General features: G+C 42.2%; 1 protein-coding gene across 2 annotated transcripts in view; it reads right to left on the minus strand.

The window, feature by feature from the left end:
• rnf122 (ring finger protein 122) overlaps positions 1 to 15614 on the minus strand; it is a 53480-nt gene extending 37866 nt beyond the window's left edge. Inside the window, exons 1-2 of one of the 2 annotated variants that reach the window (XM_031829728.1) lie at positions 15194 to 15614; positions 8590 to 8746 (exon numbers count right to left, since the gene is read on the minus strand). In XM_031829728.1, the coding sequence (XP_031685588.1) occupies positions 8590 to 8746; positions 15194 to 15218 (182 nt within the window). In that variant the 5' untranslated portion in view covers positions 15219 to 15614. The remainder of the gene's footprint in view (positions 1 to 8589; positions 8747 to 15193) is intronic. The other variant, XM_031829729.1, reaches the window with a different exon arrangement.
• Positions 15615 to 15697: the final 83 nt, after the last annotated feature.

A 15697-nucleotide genomic window follows, 5' to 3' on the forward strand; every position in this document is an offset into this window, starting at 1 on the left:
GTTCTGATCCGTTTTAAGCTCAACCAGAATGTTTTCAATATAGTTCTTGCTGACATGTACGTAGTGCGGCTTGTCATAATTGACAGTGACGATGTCCCCATCCTTGCCGTCTATATGAACTGTTCGCAGGAGGGGGACACAGCTGTCTCCGACCCTTTGATAGGTTATGATGTCGGTATAGACAAATATGTTGTAAAAGCCTGCATGTATATCCGCAGGGAATGGGAATAATTTATCGTTCACATACGTCCATTTATTGGGACCCATCCCCAACATGTAGGATAAATTACCGCTGGTCTTTATACCTCCGTTAGCAGGCCCTGAGATTTGTATCCTTTTATGGATTGGATTGTAGAATAGGAATATTTCCATCTTGTTCAGGGTTAGGTGTTCATTCAACTCTGAGACGATCCTGTCGACGGTTCTATAGAAACCTTTTTTAAGCTTAATAAGTTTCGCAGGTTCCGAGAACCTTTTGCAATAAAAATCACGGTCCTTAGCTTTGATATTATACCAACTATGGGGGTATGTAATCTCGCTGAGACCTACTTCCCAAGCCTCTGATAACTCTATAGGCTTTGGAAAATTGGTTGTATACTTCGAACTCTGATTATTACGATATATCTGTGCCGACGCATTACTGGGGAGAGTCAGGTAGAAGCCGCTGTGTTCCATGATGCCCAACTGTGTACACGCGAATGATGCGCTAGTTATCATGACTAGGGGTTTAAATTAACCCCCGTTGCCTCCACCACATCCTGCTCCAATACCCAACTGTTGAACTTTTGAGGCCAGTTTTTCCAGCGGACCAGCAACCATTTTTTACCCTTTTCTCTCTTCTGATCTAGAATCTCCTCCACGTGAAAGACTTTGTCTTTACCCAACTGGACCTTCTGTAATTCCTTCTCATAAAAAGATCCCTCTATAAGATCCCCGTCATAATCTTTTAATTTGTAGACCGGCGGAATGCGTGGCAGACATTCGGTAACGGTAAACAACTCCGAGCTAAAGCCTTGTTCGTATTTTTTGTCGAAAACACCCCTCAACTTTGATATACGCACCAAGTCACCCACTAGGAATTTAAAAGTCATTTTTTTCTTACGGCGAAGTGGGAACAAACCATACATATTTTTAAAGACTTGAAAAGAGTTTTCCGAAGAGACCTCCGAGGGCTTCATACGTATAGTCTTATGGTAGCTGTGGTTGTAACCGTTTACTAAATCCTGAACTATGTCTGTATATCGGTTGGTGTTGTGAGCTGTAAAATAGCGCCACATCCGCTCTTTCAAAGTCCTATTAAAGCGTTCCACAACCGAAGCTTTCAAATCAGAGCCTGTAGCAAAATGTACTATATTATACTTATTCATTAGCTTCTGAAATGTTTGATTAAAAAATTCTTTTCCGCCATCCGTCTGCACTTTCTTGGGGGCGCCTCCTGCCTTCAAGATCGATTCAAAGGCCCTGGTCACCTCTGCCCCGCTCTTATTTTTTAACACCCTTACATAGGCTAATTTAGAGAAAATATCTATAACCGTTAGCATGTAGCGATTTCCATCATTTTTATCGGCAAGGGACTGCATGTCACATAGATCCGCCTGAAATTGGGATAATGGATGCGTAGAAAAAACTCTATTTCTTGGAAAATGTTTTCTTACAGGTTTATGTAGAGTGTAGGCATCTTGCTCTGATAACCATTCATTCACTTTAGCATCGCTTAACAGACTACCTGTTTCTTCGACTATAGCTCTCTGTAAACGCTCTTTACCCCCATAAGACCCGGGGTTAGAGGGATTATAATATATGTTTTTCAACAGCTGCTCAGCCATCCTTCTTGCCTCTCTGAGGTACAATAACTGTAATGAGCCACTTTCATATAACGACAACATTTCAGTTTGTGAATTTTTATTTTAAGAATGCAACAATTATTACGTATACAGACAATTCAGGATTTGTTGCAAGATACAAGTCCCCGTTTTCTCAACAATCACAGCATGCAACACCCTGTATATATTGTTTAGATTTACAGGTTTGTTTCGCTGAATTTTTAAAACACACACGTCTGATATATAAGTATATAAACAACAAATATGATACACATTCACATTAAAGGGTGGTTCAAACAAATAATGTAAAATCTTAGCCAAAGTTATTTCTAGTTCTTCAGAATCCTCAACAAGCCTTGATACCATATGTGACCATTGTAAACTCTCGCCCGTATGTCGGACATGTTTCATGATTTGCTCCATTTTTAACACACGCTCTACAATAACCCCTGTATTGTGGGTTGTGTAGAACTTTACATTGTTCACTTTATTTTCAATAATCTGATGCATAACATTTGTAAGGTCTCTCAAAAGAAAAAATGTATTTATTCGCTCAAACATCGTAGACACATAGTTACCCATAGCTCTAAATAAACAAAATGTCACTCGGTCTCTTGGGATTTATTGAGCCAGAAAAGCATCACATCAGCCATCACAGCTTCCCTGTATTTGTTGTCGTCCACCAGGGTGTGTCGGATTTCTTTGAGTTTCTCATGGATGAAGAGGGCCTCCTTCAGTTCATGTAGGAAGGCTTCGGTTACCCCGTAAACTCTAGGGATAGACGGCGCAATACCCATAGACTCCAGGGCGATGACCAGCGCTGGTATAAAACGGCAGGACCACAGTCTTTTCACCAGCTCCTCAAAATGATTGAAAAAGTAGTATCTAGGAGGGTCGTAGAGGCAAGGATGACGACGCTGGCTGGGATGATTGATCTCACAGCCGATGCATTTTTCTCGTATATATTCGCCAATCACCACGTTTAAAAGTGTAGCTACAGAGGCCTTGATTGTATCCACAAAAACAGTACTGGCCACCCCATCAAACACATCCTCAGGCTGGGTAAATGTCGGGGGTGTCACGGGTCTTGCCAGGGGTGCGTAGAGTGTAGGGCTTCGTGGCATAGAGTCTTTAGTGTCGGGCCCCCATGACGTAGTGGCTTCCTCGTAGATGGTCTGGAGATCCATGGTGTATGCTGAAATGAAGAACTGTCTGCTTTTTTTCTTTTTATTGTAGAACAAGGCCCTTGGGTATCTGGGGGGGGGCGGGGTTAAAGCATCCGCTTACTTAGTTTTCTTCTGACGCTGTATCTTCTTGAGGCTCTTTTGCATCGTAATCTTTACGATTCGTATATATTATGCACTTCTTTAAATGAACAAGGCTCTGACGCTGTTGGCTCTGTACAAAGAGAGCATCCAACGGTTGCAACATTTTCAATTCCAGTACATCCCAACTGTTAAAAGGAATAAGCAGACGCAGTCGGGTATCCCCAGTCAGGCCACCACCCCTAAGTTTGTGGTTTCGGATTGCCTCGGTGCCGATATAGAACTCCACGCTGCCGCACGGTCGGCCATTCTTTCTTTGTATTTTCACCCTGTGAAATATTTGTCCTGAGGAGTCCGGGGTACCTTCCCAACGGGTCTCGTGGCCCGTGAACACACTATACCCCTTGGTGATAAGGCTCAGTTCAGGACACACAACCTTGCGAAAAACCGACCAGTCTTCAACACCATATTCCAAGCCTACAGTCTGGTCTGTATATTCTTCTCCTTCATCTACCGTATAGAGGGTCACTCTACAGGCCAGGTAATCAAACCGATACCCCCACTGCTGGCCATTAGACATCAACACTTGATCTGTCAGAGCATTTGTTGGCGGTATTTGGGTTCTATACATATTTAAAAAACGTTTTTTTGGCGCATCATATATTGCTGGTTGATACTTTGCCCTTGCTCTATGGGCAACCCGAAGGCCTGTTTCAGTTGTTACAGTCATCACTGCTTTGGTACCGATCCCAAATTCCATGGTTATTCTTAAGATCTTGTGCACTCTTAAACAGGTATTGTTCAGCGGCTTTATAAGGGGCCTTAACCAACCCAAACCGTGAGAAACAGTAACAGGTTGACCTGACACATGGTCACTTACTCAACCCAGGGCATGCACCCTTCTACATGACATAGGGTCATAAATCATTACATAGGGTCATAAATCAGGCTTGGGTCATCAATCATTAACGACCTGTCAAAGGGACCCTTACTCACCCCATAGCCCCCACCTAACCAGGCTTGTCTATCAGGCTTGGGTCATCAATCATTAACGGCCTGTCAAATGGACCCTTACTCACCCCATAGCCCCCACCTAACCAGGCTTGCCTGACCAGAAGACATGCACACGTCATCACTACATAGGGTTCACATAGAGTTCACATAGGGTCATCAATCAAAATTTTGACCCGTGACATCTACTCTATTCTCTCTAACGTACTTTGGTGTGAAAACTGCAAATCAATCCCAGAACAACAGCAAAGGACCTTGTGAAGATGCTGGAGGAAACCGGTACAAAAGTATCTATATCCACAGTAAAACGAGTCCCATGTCGACATAACCTGAAAGGCCGCTCAGCAAGAAAGAAGCCACTGCTCCAAAACCGCCATAAAAAAGCCAGACTACGGTTTGCAACTGCACATGGGGACAAAGATCGTACTTTTTGGAGAAATATCCTCTGGTCTGATGAAACAAAAATAGAACTGGTTGGCCATAATGACCATCGTTGTGTTTGGAGGAAAAAGGGGAGGCCTGCAAGTCGAAGAACACCATCCCAACTGTGGAGCAGGGGGGTGGCAGCATCATGTTGTGCTGGTGCTTTGCTGCAGGAGGGACTGGTGCACTTCACAAAATAGAGGGCTTCATGAGGAAGGGGAATTATGTGGATATATTGAAGCAACATCTCAAGACATCAGTCAGGAAGTTAAAGCTTGGTCGCAAATGGGTCTTCCAAATGGACAATTACCCCAAACAAACTTCCAAAGTTGTAGCAAAATGGCTTAAGGACAACAAAGTCAAGGTATTGGAGTGGCCATCACAAAGTCCTGACCTCAATCCCATAGAAGATGTGTGGGCAGAACTGAAAAAGCATGTGCGAGCAAGGAGGCCTACAAACCTGACTCAGTTTCACCAGCTCTGTCAGGAGGAATGCGCCAAAATTCATCCAACTTATTGTGGGAAGTTTGTGGAAGGATACCCAAAACGTTTGACCAAGCTAAACAAAAAGGCAATGCTACCAAATACGAATTGAGTGAATGTATACTTCTGACCCACTGGAAATGTGATGAAAGAAATAAAAGCTGAAATAAATAATTTCTCTCTACTATTGTTCTGACATTTCACATTCTTAAAATAAAGTGGTAATCCTACTGACCTAAGACAGGAAATGTTTACTAAGATTAAATGTCAGGAAATGTGAAAAACTGAGTTTAAATGTATTTGGCTAAGGTGTATGTAAACTTCCCGACTTCAACTGTATGCTGAGCACTTCTTGTCTGCTTTTCCTTCACTCTGCGGTCCAACTCATCCCAAACCATCTCAATTGGGTTGAGGTTGGGTGATAGTGGAGACCAGGTCATCTGATGCAGCACTCCATCACTCTCCTTCTTGGTCAAAAAGCCCTTACACAGCCTGGAGGTGTTTTGGGCCATTGTCCTGTTGAAAAACAAATGACAGTCCCACTAAGCGCAAACCAGATGGGATGGCGTATCGCTGCAGAATGCTGTGGTAGCCATGCTGGTTATGTGTGCCTTGAATTCTAAATAAATCATGGACAGTGTCACCAGCAAAGCACCCCCACACCATCACACCTCCTCCTCCATGCTTCACAGTGGGAACTACACATGCAGAGATCATCCATTCACCTACTCTGCATCTCAGAAAGACACAGCGGTTGGAACCAAAAATCTAGAATTTGGACAGATCAGACCAAAGGACAGTTTTCCATCGGTCTAATGTCCATTGTGTTTCTTTGCCGAAGCAAGTCTCTCCTTACTGGTGTCCTTTAGTAGTTTTTTGTTGTTGCAGCAATTGGACAATGAAGGCCTAGTTCATGCAGTCTCTAATGAACAGTTGATGTTGAGATGTGTAGTTACATGACCTCTGTGAAGATTTATTTGGACTGCAATTTCTGACTGGTAACTCTAATAAACGTATCCTCTGTAGCAGAGGTAACTCTGGGTCTTCCTTTCCTGTGGTGGTCCTCGTGAGAGCCAGTTTCATCATAGTGCTTGATGGTTTTGCGACTGCACTTGAAGAAACTTTCAAAGTTCTTGACATTTTCCAGATTGACTGACCTTCATGTCTTAAAGTAATGATGGACTGCCATTTTTCTTTGCTAATTTGACCTGTTCTTGCCATAATATGGACTTGGTCTTTTACCATATAGGGCTATCCTTTGTATACCACCCCTACTTTGTCACAACACAACTGATTGGCTCAAACACTTTAAGAAGTAAAGAAATTCCACAAATGAACTTTTAACAAATGCATTCCAGGAGACTAGCTCATGAAGCTGGTTGAGAGAATGCCAACAGCGTGTCATCAAGGCAAAGGTTGGCTACTTTGAAGAATCTCAAATATAAAATAAACTCAACAAAAAAAGAAACATCCTTTCACTGTCAACTGCGTTTATTTTCAGCAAACTTAACATGTGTAAATATTTGTATGAACATAACAAGATTCAAATGAGACATCAACTGAACAAGTTCCACATACATGTGACTAACAGAAATTGAACAATGTGTCCCTGAACAAAGGGGGGTCAAAATCAAAAGTAACAGTCAGTATCTGGTGTGGCCACCAGCTGCATTAAGTACTGCAGTGCATCTCCTCCTCATGGACTGCACCAGATTTGACAGTTCTTGCTGTGAGATGTTACCCCACTCTTCCACCAAGGCACCTGCAAGTTCCCAGACATTTCTGGGGGGAATGGCCCTAGCCCTCACCCTCCGATCCAACAGGTCCCAGACATGCTCAATGGGATTGAGACGCGGGCTCTTCACTGGCCATGGCAGAACACTGACATTCCTGTCTTGCAGGACATCACGCACAGAAGGAGCAGTATGGCTGGTGGCATTCTCATGCTGGAGGGTCATGTCAGGATGAGCCTGCAGGAAGGATACCACATGAGGGAGGAGGATGTCTTCCCTGTAACGCACAACGTTGAGATTGCCTGCAATGACAACAAGCTCAGTCCGATGATGCTGTGACACACCGCCCCAGACGGACCCTCCACCTCCAAATCGATCCCGCTCCAGAGTACAGGCCTCTGTGTAATGCTCATTCCTTCAACGATAAACGCGAATCCGACCATCACCCCTGGTGAGACAAAACCGTGGCTCGACAGTGGAGAGCACTTTTTTGCCAGTTCTGTCTGGTCCAGCGACGGTGGGTTTGTGCCCATAGGCAACAACGTTGCCAGTGATGTCTGGTGAGGACCTGCCTTACAACAGTCCTACAAGCCCTCAGTCCAGCCTCTCTCAGCCTATTGAGGACAGTCTGAGCACTGATGCAGGGATTGTGCGTTCCTGCTGTAACTCGGGCAGTTGTTGTTGTCATCCTGTATCTGTCCCGCAGGTGTGATGTTCAGATGTACCGATCCTGTGCAGGTGTTGTTACACGTGGTATGCCACTGCGAGGATGATCAGCTGTCTGTCCTGTCTCCCTGTAGCGCTGTCTTAGGCGTCTCACAGTACAGACAATTTTTTCTGCATTCCTCATGCCTCCTTGCAGCATGCGTAAGGCACGTTCACGCAGATGAGCAGGGTTCCTGGGCATCTTTTTTTTGCTGTTTTTCAGAGTCAGTAGAAAGGCCTCTTTAGTGTCCGATGTTTCCATAACTATGACCTTAATTTCCTTCCGTCTGTAAACTGTTAGTGTCTTAACGACCGTTCCATAGGTGCATGTTCATTAATTGTTTATGGTTCATTGAACAAGCATGGGAAACAGTGTTTAAACCCTTTACAATGAAGATCTGTGAAGTTATTTGGATTTTTATGAATTATCTTTGAAAGACATGGTCCTGAAAAAGGGATGCTTCTTTCTTTAGCTGAGTTTATATTTTGATTTGTTTAATACTACGTGATTCCATGTGTTATTTCATAGTTTTGATGTCTTCACTACTATTCTACAATGTAGAAAATAGTACAAATAAAGAAAAACCTTGAATGAGTAGGTGTGTCCAAACCTTTGACTGGCACTGTATACTTTAGCCTACCACCATATAACAACACAGAAAATACAATACCGCTACACACTTAAGTCACAGGTACAGTTGTTGTGAAATTGTTAGGTTAGATTACTCGTTGGTTATTACTGCATTGTCGGAACTAGAAGCACAAGCATTTCGCTACACTCGCATTAACATCTGCTAACCATGTGTATGTGAGAAATAAAATTTGACTTGATTTGAATATACATCGGGTTTTGGTGTTCTCAAGGGTGTTACGTTGAACCCCACTCCCCTAGTTCCAGTGAAGTCTGTCCTCACACTGTGGCAGGCAGCTTCCTGCCGCCTCATTTCCTCACAGTTGTCCCCTCAGCTTATCAGAGAGTTCATTGTCAACAGAAGGAAATGTCAGCTCTCTCTCTCTTAACAGGAAAAGGTATCACAGAGGTGAGCATGTGGACCGCTCTGACAGCATGTCTGTGTGGATGTCTCTTACCCTGCAGCCAACAGGCTCTCTGACCCACTATTCTATTCCACTCTGTACAAAGTTCACCTGATGAAGTAACAGCAGAAGATGAGGCTGAGGATGAAGATGAAGATGCCTGTTCCGAAGATGATCATGTAGATATTGAGGGGCAGGTCCTGGAAGGTGATGGGAGGCATGGTGCACGACTTGTTGGAGTAGACCAGTCCCAGACCACAGAAGCACCCTACACAGGGGACGAGAAAAGTGTTTAGAACATAGTAGCACCCTACACAGGGGACAAGTGTAGTGTTATGACCATAGAAACACCATTGGGACAAGAATAGTGTTAAAGAGGCATCCTCCAAAGATGATAAGTACACATGCACAGTGTACCGTGTTAGAAACAAATAAACACCCTAGAGGGATGAAGCACACAGTTATAATCTGACACATTCAGCACCCTCACAGTGCTGAGAATTAAGAGGCATCCTGCAGAGGCAACAAGTAAAATTTTGAGAGCACAGAGGAATGTTAAAAGGTAATAAATATAGGGTTTAGACTATAGACACACACTAACACACCAGTGCCAGTGCTGTAGCTGTGTCCACCTCTGATACAGACGTAAGCACGCACACACAGACCACACACACACACCTCTGTCTATACCTCACTCTCTCTCAAAGAAAGTACAACGACCATGGCGTCTACGCTCCATGAAAGACCATGCCATCTCCATTCTATTAAAGAACATGGCGTCTACGCTCCATGAAAGACCATGCCATCTCCATTCTATTAAAGAACATGGCGTCTACGCTCCATGAAAGACCATGCCATCTCCATTCTATTAAAGAACATGGCGTCTACGCTCCATGAAAGACCATGCCATCTCCATTCTATTAAAGAACATGGCGTCTACGCTCCATGAAAGACCATGCCATCTCCATTCTATTAAAGAACATTGCGTCTACGCTCCATGAAAGACCATGCCATCTCCATTCTATTAAAGAACATGGCGTCTACGCTCCATGAAAGACCATGCCATCTCCATTCTATTAAAGAACATGGCGTCTACGCTCCATGAAAGACCATGCCATCTCCATTCTATTAAAGAACATGGCGTCTACGCTCCATGAAAGACCATGCCATCTCCATTCTATTAAAGAACATGGCGTCTACGCTCCATGAAAGACCATGCCATCTCCATTCTATTAAAGAACATGGCGTCTACGCTCCATGAAAGACCATGCCATCTCCATTCTATTAAAGAACATGGCGTCTACGCTCCATGAAAGACCATGCCATCTCCATTCTATTAAAGAACATGGCGTCTACGCTCCATGAAAGACCATGCCATCTCCATTCTATTAAAGAACATGGCGTCTACGCTCCATGAAAGACCATGCCATCTCCATTCTATTAAAGAACATGGCGTCTACGCTCCATGAAAGACCATGCCATCTCCATTCTATTAAAGAACATGGCGTCTACGCTCCATGAAAGAACATGGCTCCATCTCTGCTCCAAGACAATGGTACACAACACAACGGTATCTAGGCAACTAGTCGACATCATACAAGGCATATCCTGATTTCTAAGACTTACAACAGAACTAATTGTTTGATAAAACAGTGAAAATAAGACATAATGGCATTGTTGACAAAGCAATTTAAGCTGTTCAATTAATTTAAATTCCTTTCTTGTTTTGCAATAAAATAAACCATATTAATAGTAGAATATAGATAAGATCTGACTAACTGATTTATAAATAATGCACAATGTCTTGGAAGACATGAATGACGTCATGTAGCTTTTAATGCTTCTACGCCTTCCCAAAATATCCACAAACACACTCTTTCATCAAACACAGAGAAAAGTCTAACTGTTTTACACATCAGGGCCTTTACTTCGTATCAATTTAAAGTGGTTTACATTTCTCAGGACAATATTGAGTCCTCTATTTGGCAGCATTGTTTGGGAAAAATGACTTGATGTCTGCAGGAAGCCTTGATTGAGAAAGACAAACAAGGGAATACTCCGATAAAACATACAAGGTCCTGAAAGGTGTTGGTCAACTGCATTTAAATTAAATCAACTCAGAAGAACAGGCCAAGGAGACAAAGAGAATGTCCAATTCCAAGGCTGGTGGACATGAGTTGTTGAATAGGACAGAGAAGTGTACTAATGCTTCTGCCAAGACCTTTCTGTTTCAGGATGTAGTGTGCTTGCCCGTTAACGGCAGGGTTGAGGGACTACTCTGGCCGTTCCCCCTAAATTGCTACTTACACATCAAAGACACGCATCTACATAGAAATAGAACTATGAGATCATTTGATTCTATTTTTATGCACATATATTCACCAATGAAATCCACGCAGAGAAGGTTTGTCCGCCCACGTGGGTGTGTTGTCTGTAGCCCATCTGTGTGTGCAGTATGTGTGTGTCTATTAGACCACATTATCACTGAAGCATTCAAGTCGGTCGATGATCAGTTTAAGGTCAGGGGGGGAGATAGAACCGGGACAGGGAGAGGAACTGTGGGGGAGAGAGGAAGGCTGACTGTGGAGAATTAATGAGACACGGGTAGGCTGACAGAGAGGTCTTTGTGTGAGCCAGGTCAAATGAACCCTACTGCAAGTTTGAACTAGAGCCATTTCAATTCACAGAAAGTGCTTGGTGGCATTTTAATTAAATCAGAGATATTGTTCCATGAGACAGACTGTTAATTCATTGACCTCTGATGTATTTATAATAACTCATCAACGAAAGAAAACAAAGTAAGCGCTCTCTCTCTCAATTCAATTTAAGAGGCTTTATTGGCATGGGAAACATATGTTAAGTGAAGTGAAGTAGATAAAAAAAACTCATGTGAAATAAACAATAAAAATTAACAGTAAACATTACACTCACAAAAGTTCCCAAAAAATAAAAGATATTTCAAATATCATATAATGTGCAAATAGTTAAAGTACAAAAGGGAAAATATATAAACATAAATATGGGTTGTATTGACAATAGTGTTTGTTCTTCTCTTGTGGCAACAGGTCACAAATATTGCTGCTGTGATGGCACACTGTGGTGTTTCACCCAATAGATATGGGAGTCTATCAAAATTGGATTTGTTGTTTAATTAATTGTGGATCTGTAATCTGAGGGAAATATGAGTCTGTAATATGGTCATACATTTGGCAAGATATTAGGAAGTGCAGCTCAGTTTCCACCTCATTTTATGGGCAGTGTGCACATAGCCTGTCATCTCTTGATTGCCAGGGCTGCCTAAGGTCTTTCTCAATAGCAAGACTATGCTCACTGAGTCTGAACATAGTCAAAGCTTTCCTTAAGTTTGGGCCAGTCACAGTGGTCAGGTATTCTGCCACAGTGCAGTCTCTGTTTAGGGCCAAATAGCGTTCTAGTTTGCTATGTTTTTTTGTTAATTCTTTCCAATGTGTCAAGTAATGATCTTTTTGTTTTCTCATGATTTGGTTGGTTCTAATTGTGTTGTTGTCCTGGGGTTCTGTTTGTGTTTGTGAACAGAGCCCCATGACCTGCTTGCTTAGGGGACTCTTCTCCAGGTTCATCTGTAGGTGATGGCTTTGTTATGGAAGGTTTGGGAATCGCTTCATTTTAGGTGGTTGTAGAATTTAACGTCTCTTTTCTGCATTTTGATCATATGCCGAATTCTGCTCTGCATGCATTACTTGGTGTTTTACGTTGTAGAGAGAGGATATTTTTGCAGAATTCTGCATGCAGTCTCAATTTGGTGTTTGTCCCATTTTGTGAATTCTTGGTTGGTGAGTGGACCCCAAACCTCACAACCATAAATGGCAATGGGTTCTATAACTGATTCAAGTATTTTTTGCCAGATCCTAATTGGTATGTTGAATTTTATGTTCCTTTTGATGGCGTAGAAGGCCGTTCTTGCCTTGTCTCTCAGATCGTTCACAGCTTTGTGGAAGTTACCTATGACGCTGATGTTTAGGCCGAGGTACGTGTCGTTTTTTGTGTGCTCCAGGGAAACGGTGTCTAGATGGAATTTTGGAACACCATTATTTTTTATCTCACTGAGATTTACTGTCATCAATGTTTTTCGTGCAATATGCCAGTGACACACACACACCAGCTACACACTCCTCTACAGCTGAACTCTAGGTGGATTAGGGTTACTGTCTTGAATGAGACCAGGTTGATTGTCTCTTTGTTTTTGGTTGGTGTCGTGACACTGTTTCTGTGTGGTTATAGCATTCTCATCATATCTGGACATGTCAAAAGGAGAGTGGAGAATCATAGAGAACAGTGGTAAACTGGATAAAGATAATTATATGTTGGTCTAGTTCTGAACACACACAAGGTGACTCACCCAGCAATCTTATTCCTCTGTTAAGGGGACGTCTATTAGACATGGCCCTCTCTCTGTGTGTGTGTGTGTGTGTAACAGAGGTTGTTTCATGAGGGGGGGCTAAAGTAAAGAGAGAAAAAGAGGTAAAGAGAGAGAAAGCTCTTCACAGTCTCATTGAGAGAGAAGTCGAAAGAGAGTCCTTGTCTGTGTATTCATATCTGTTCACAGTTGATGAAACATATCACCTGTAATGCCTCTGCACTCAGACTCAAATGTGGGTCGTACATGAATGTCTCTGTGTGTGTGTGTGTGTGTGTGTGTGTGTGCACTAGCTAACTGACTGTGAGAGGAGCCCCCCATGACCAATGACCTATATTGGCACTCTCCAGAGGGACCCCCGTTGCCATGGCACCAGAGCCAGATGATGCATAGAAAACCCTGCTTTAACATTCTGAATGCATAACTGTTCTCCTGCTGTTACATATTCTGAATCTAGAACTGTTCTCCTGTTCTGACAGTCTCATTCTAAAACCGTTCCCCTGCTCTAACATTCTCAGTCCAGAACTGCTCTTAACATTGTAAATCTAAAACTGTGGCACTAATGTTCTCATTCTAGAACAGAGCTAATTTCTCAATGAGCCATTAACATTTTCACAAAAGGTAAAGGCTTGGGTAGTGGGTTGAAATGACTTTTGCAGATTTAAGGAGAGGTTTGAGGACTACACTCACACAAGGCTTTTACTGCTGCCTCCTTTTACAGACAGAGCTTCAATCAAATATTAATCAGCTCACATGAGCACAAGCATTCATCTGTGCTTTCAAGAAAAAGAAAAGATGAGAACCACACGCAGATCAGTCTGTGTACAGTACATGTAAGACACTAGAAACAACCACTTATCTAGCCCAGCCATGAGGGTTGCTGAAGGTCCACCCTCTGCACCTGCTCTTAAAAATCCTCCGATCAGAAGTATTCTAATTTGGGGAGCATGTTAGGATTTCAAAACCAGCTGTATACTGCCATAGATGGCATTTAGTGATGCCGAAAACTAGTAGATACATGTAATGTGGTATCAGCCAATTTACTAGCATATGTTTTTTCTGTATCCTATCGTTCCTGGCCACAGCAGGTAACATTTTGTAGGCCTCCTGTAGTTGCATGAAATTCCAATCTCCTGACCTACAGAATGAGGATATACTTGCCTGGTTGCCAGTCTGGTTCCACTTCCAGCTCCTTTGTCATCGTCATGTTATTATGGCTAGAGAGATATACAGTAACTCTCCAGGAATACAAATCACCTCTGTATTGTGACCTAAAGATATAGTAATAGATCCTGGTATTGGCTGAGTGTGGAGATTCTCCTCCTCAAATTCAATCATCACTAAATGTCACAAAAGGTTATGTCAAGGCCATGGGAAACAACACTGATATTGTGAGGAGTGTTTGGCATGACATTCAGAGGAGGCCAAATGGTCTGGCATACCTTGTCTTGGTCTGCAGCCTGATGGAGCCTTTAATATCAGAAACGTGTTCATTTTATTTTTTAACATCTTCCAAATGTCCATTTTTGTCAAACAGTGGCTGCATATATTTTATAGATCTAGGCATGATATTCAGCCCAAGATATCTCAGAATAACATGTGCACTCCAATCTATATTCATAGTTTATAAATTCAAAAATGAGTGTGCTGCAAAATAAATGTAAAAAAAAAAAGGACAAATACTCGAACTAGCCAAACACTGGACCATTAAGAGAATGAAGAAGTGTTGTGAATTCTAAACACCACACCACTTTGAAGTTCACCATAGCTCTTTCTAAGAGAATCAATGAGATTACATGAAAGTTGCAGAGGATGGTAAGAATCATGAACAAGGAACATCAAGCAGCAATAAGAAAGCAATGAGATTACATGACAAATAATGAAGGGATGAATTATTGAAATAGCAATACAGGTCAAGCCCAGTTTGAGTGGATCCCCTATAGTCAATAAACGTTGATAGCAAGAGCACTGAATAAATAGAATATGACTGTGTGAATAAATAATGGATTGATAGCCTAGACTACCAGTTTCAATATTGCCATTTAAATGTAACCAATCCCACTTGAAAGCCATAGTGGCACAAATATATTCAATTGTAGGCTAATACAATTAAACAAAAAGACCATACCTTGTATTGCAAAAAAATATTTATGTATTTAATCTCCTTCATTCTTGCCAAATTAAAAATATCAACCAAATATAATAAATTAAGTTGTTTTTATTTTATAGTCCAATAACCCTTGAAATAAGAGTCGAATAGTCCTTCGCATTTAACACATACAATTTCGGTCAACATCAGAGAGAAAAATTAACGCTCACCGTTAAACCACTGAAACGGGTGCATCAATGCACCGGAGGTGGTCCTGTATGAGAAAGGATTCGTGTTTATCAACAAACGGTTGATCCTGCAGTTGGCTGTATTCAAATCACCGTATGATTCGATATCCAGCCCAAAATAGAAAATATAGCATATATCCAATAAAACACCGTATGGCGCTAAATGTAGCCTATCAGTAAAGTTCTTGGCAAAATGGAGCGATAATTTACGCGGCGGTTCATCTTCAAGATACTGGTGTCGTTGCTAACTTCGAAAATAAATTCCAGCCTTCCACAGTTCAATTAAATAGGCTACCACTGATTTACCCTTCAATAATTGGATATATTCGCAAGCTGCTTCAAACCAATGACTGTATATAACTGACCCAGCATCTGTATATATCTGACCCCCCCCCCCCCCCCCGATAGACATCCAGATGGTCCAATCGCTACCTTCCCTGGCCCCACTTGGAATGTTTCCACTAGATAGCACAGCTATAAAGTCAA

This window comes from Oncorhynchus kisutch, linkage group LG8 (genome assembly GCF_002021735.2).
Source record: "Oncorhynchus kisutch isolate 150728-3 linkage group LG8, Okis_V2, whole genome shotgun sequence".
Taxonomy (NCBI): domain Eukaryota; kingdom Metazoa; phylum Chordata; class Actinopteri; order Salmoniformes; family Salmonidae; genus Oncorhynchus; species Oncorhynchus kisutch.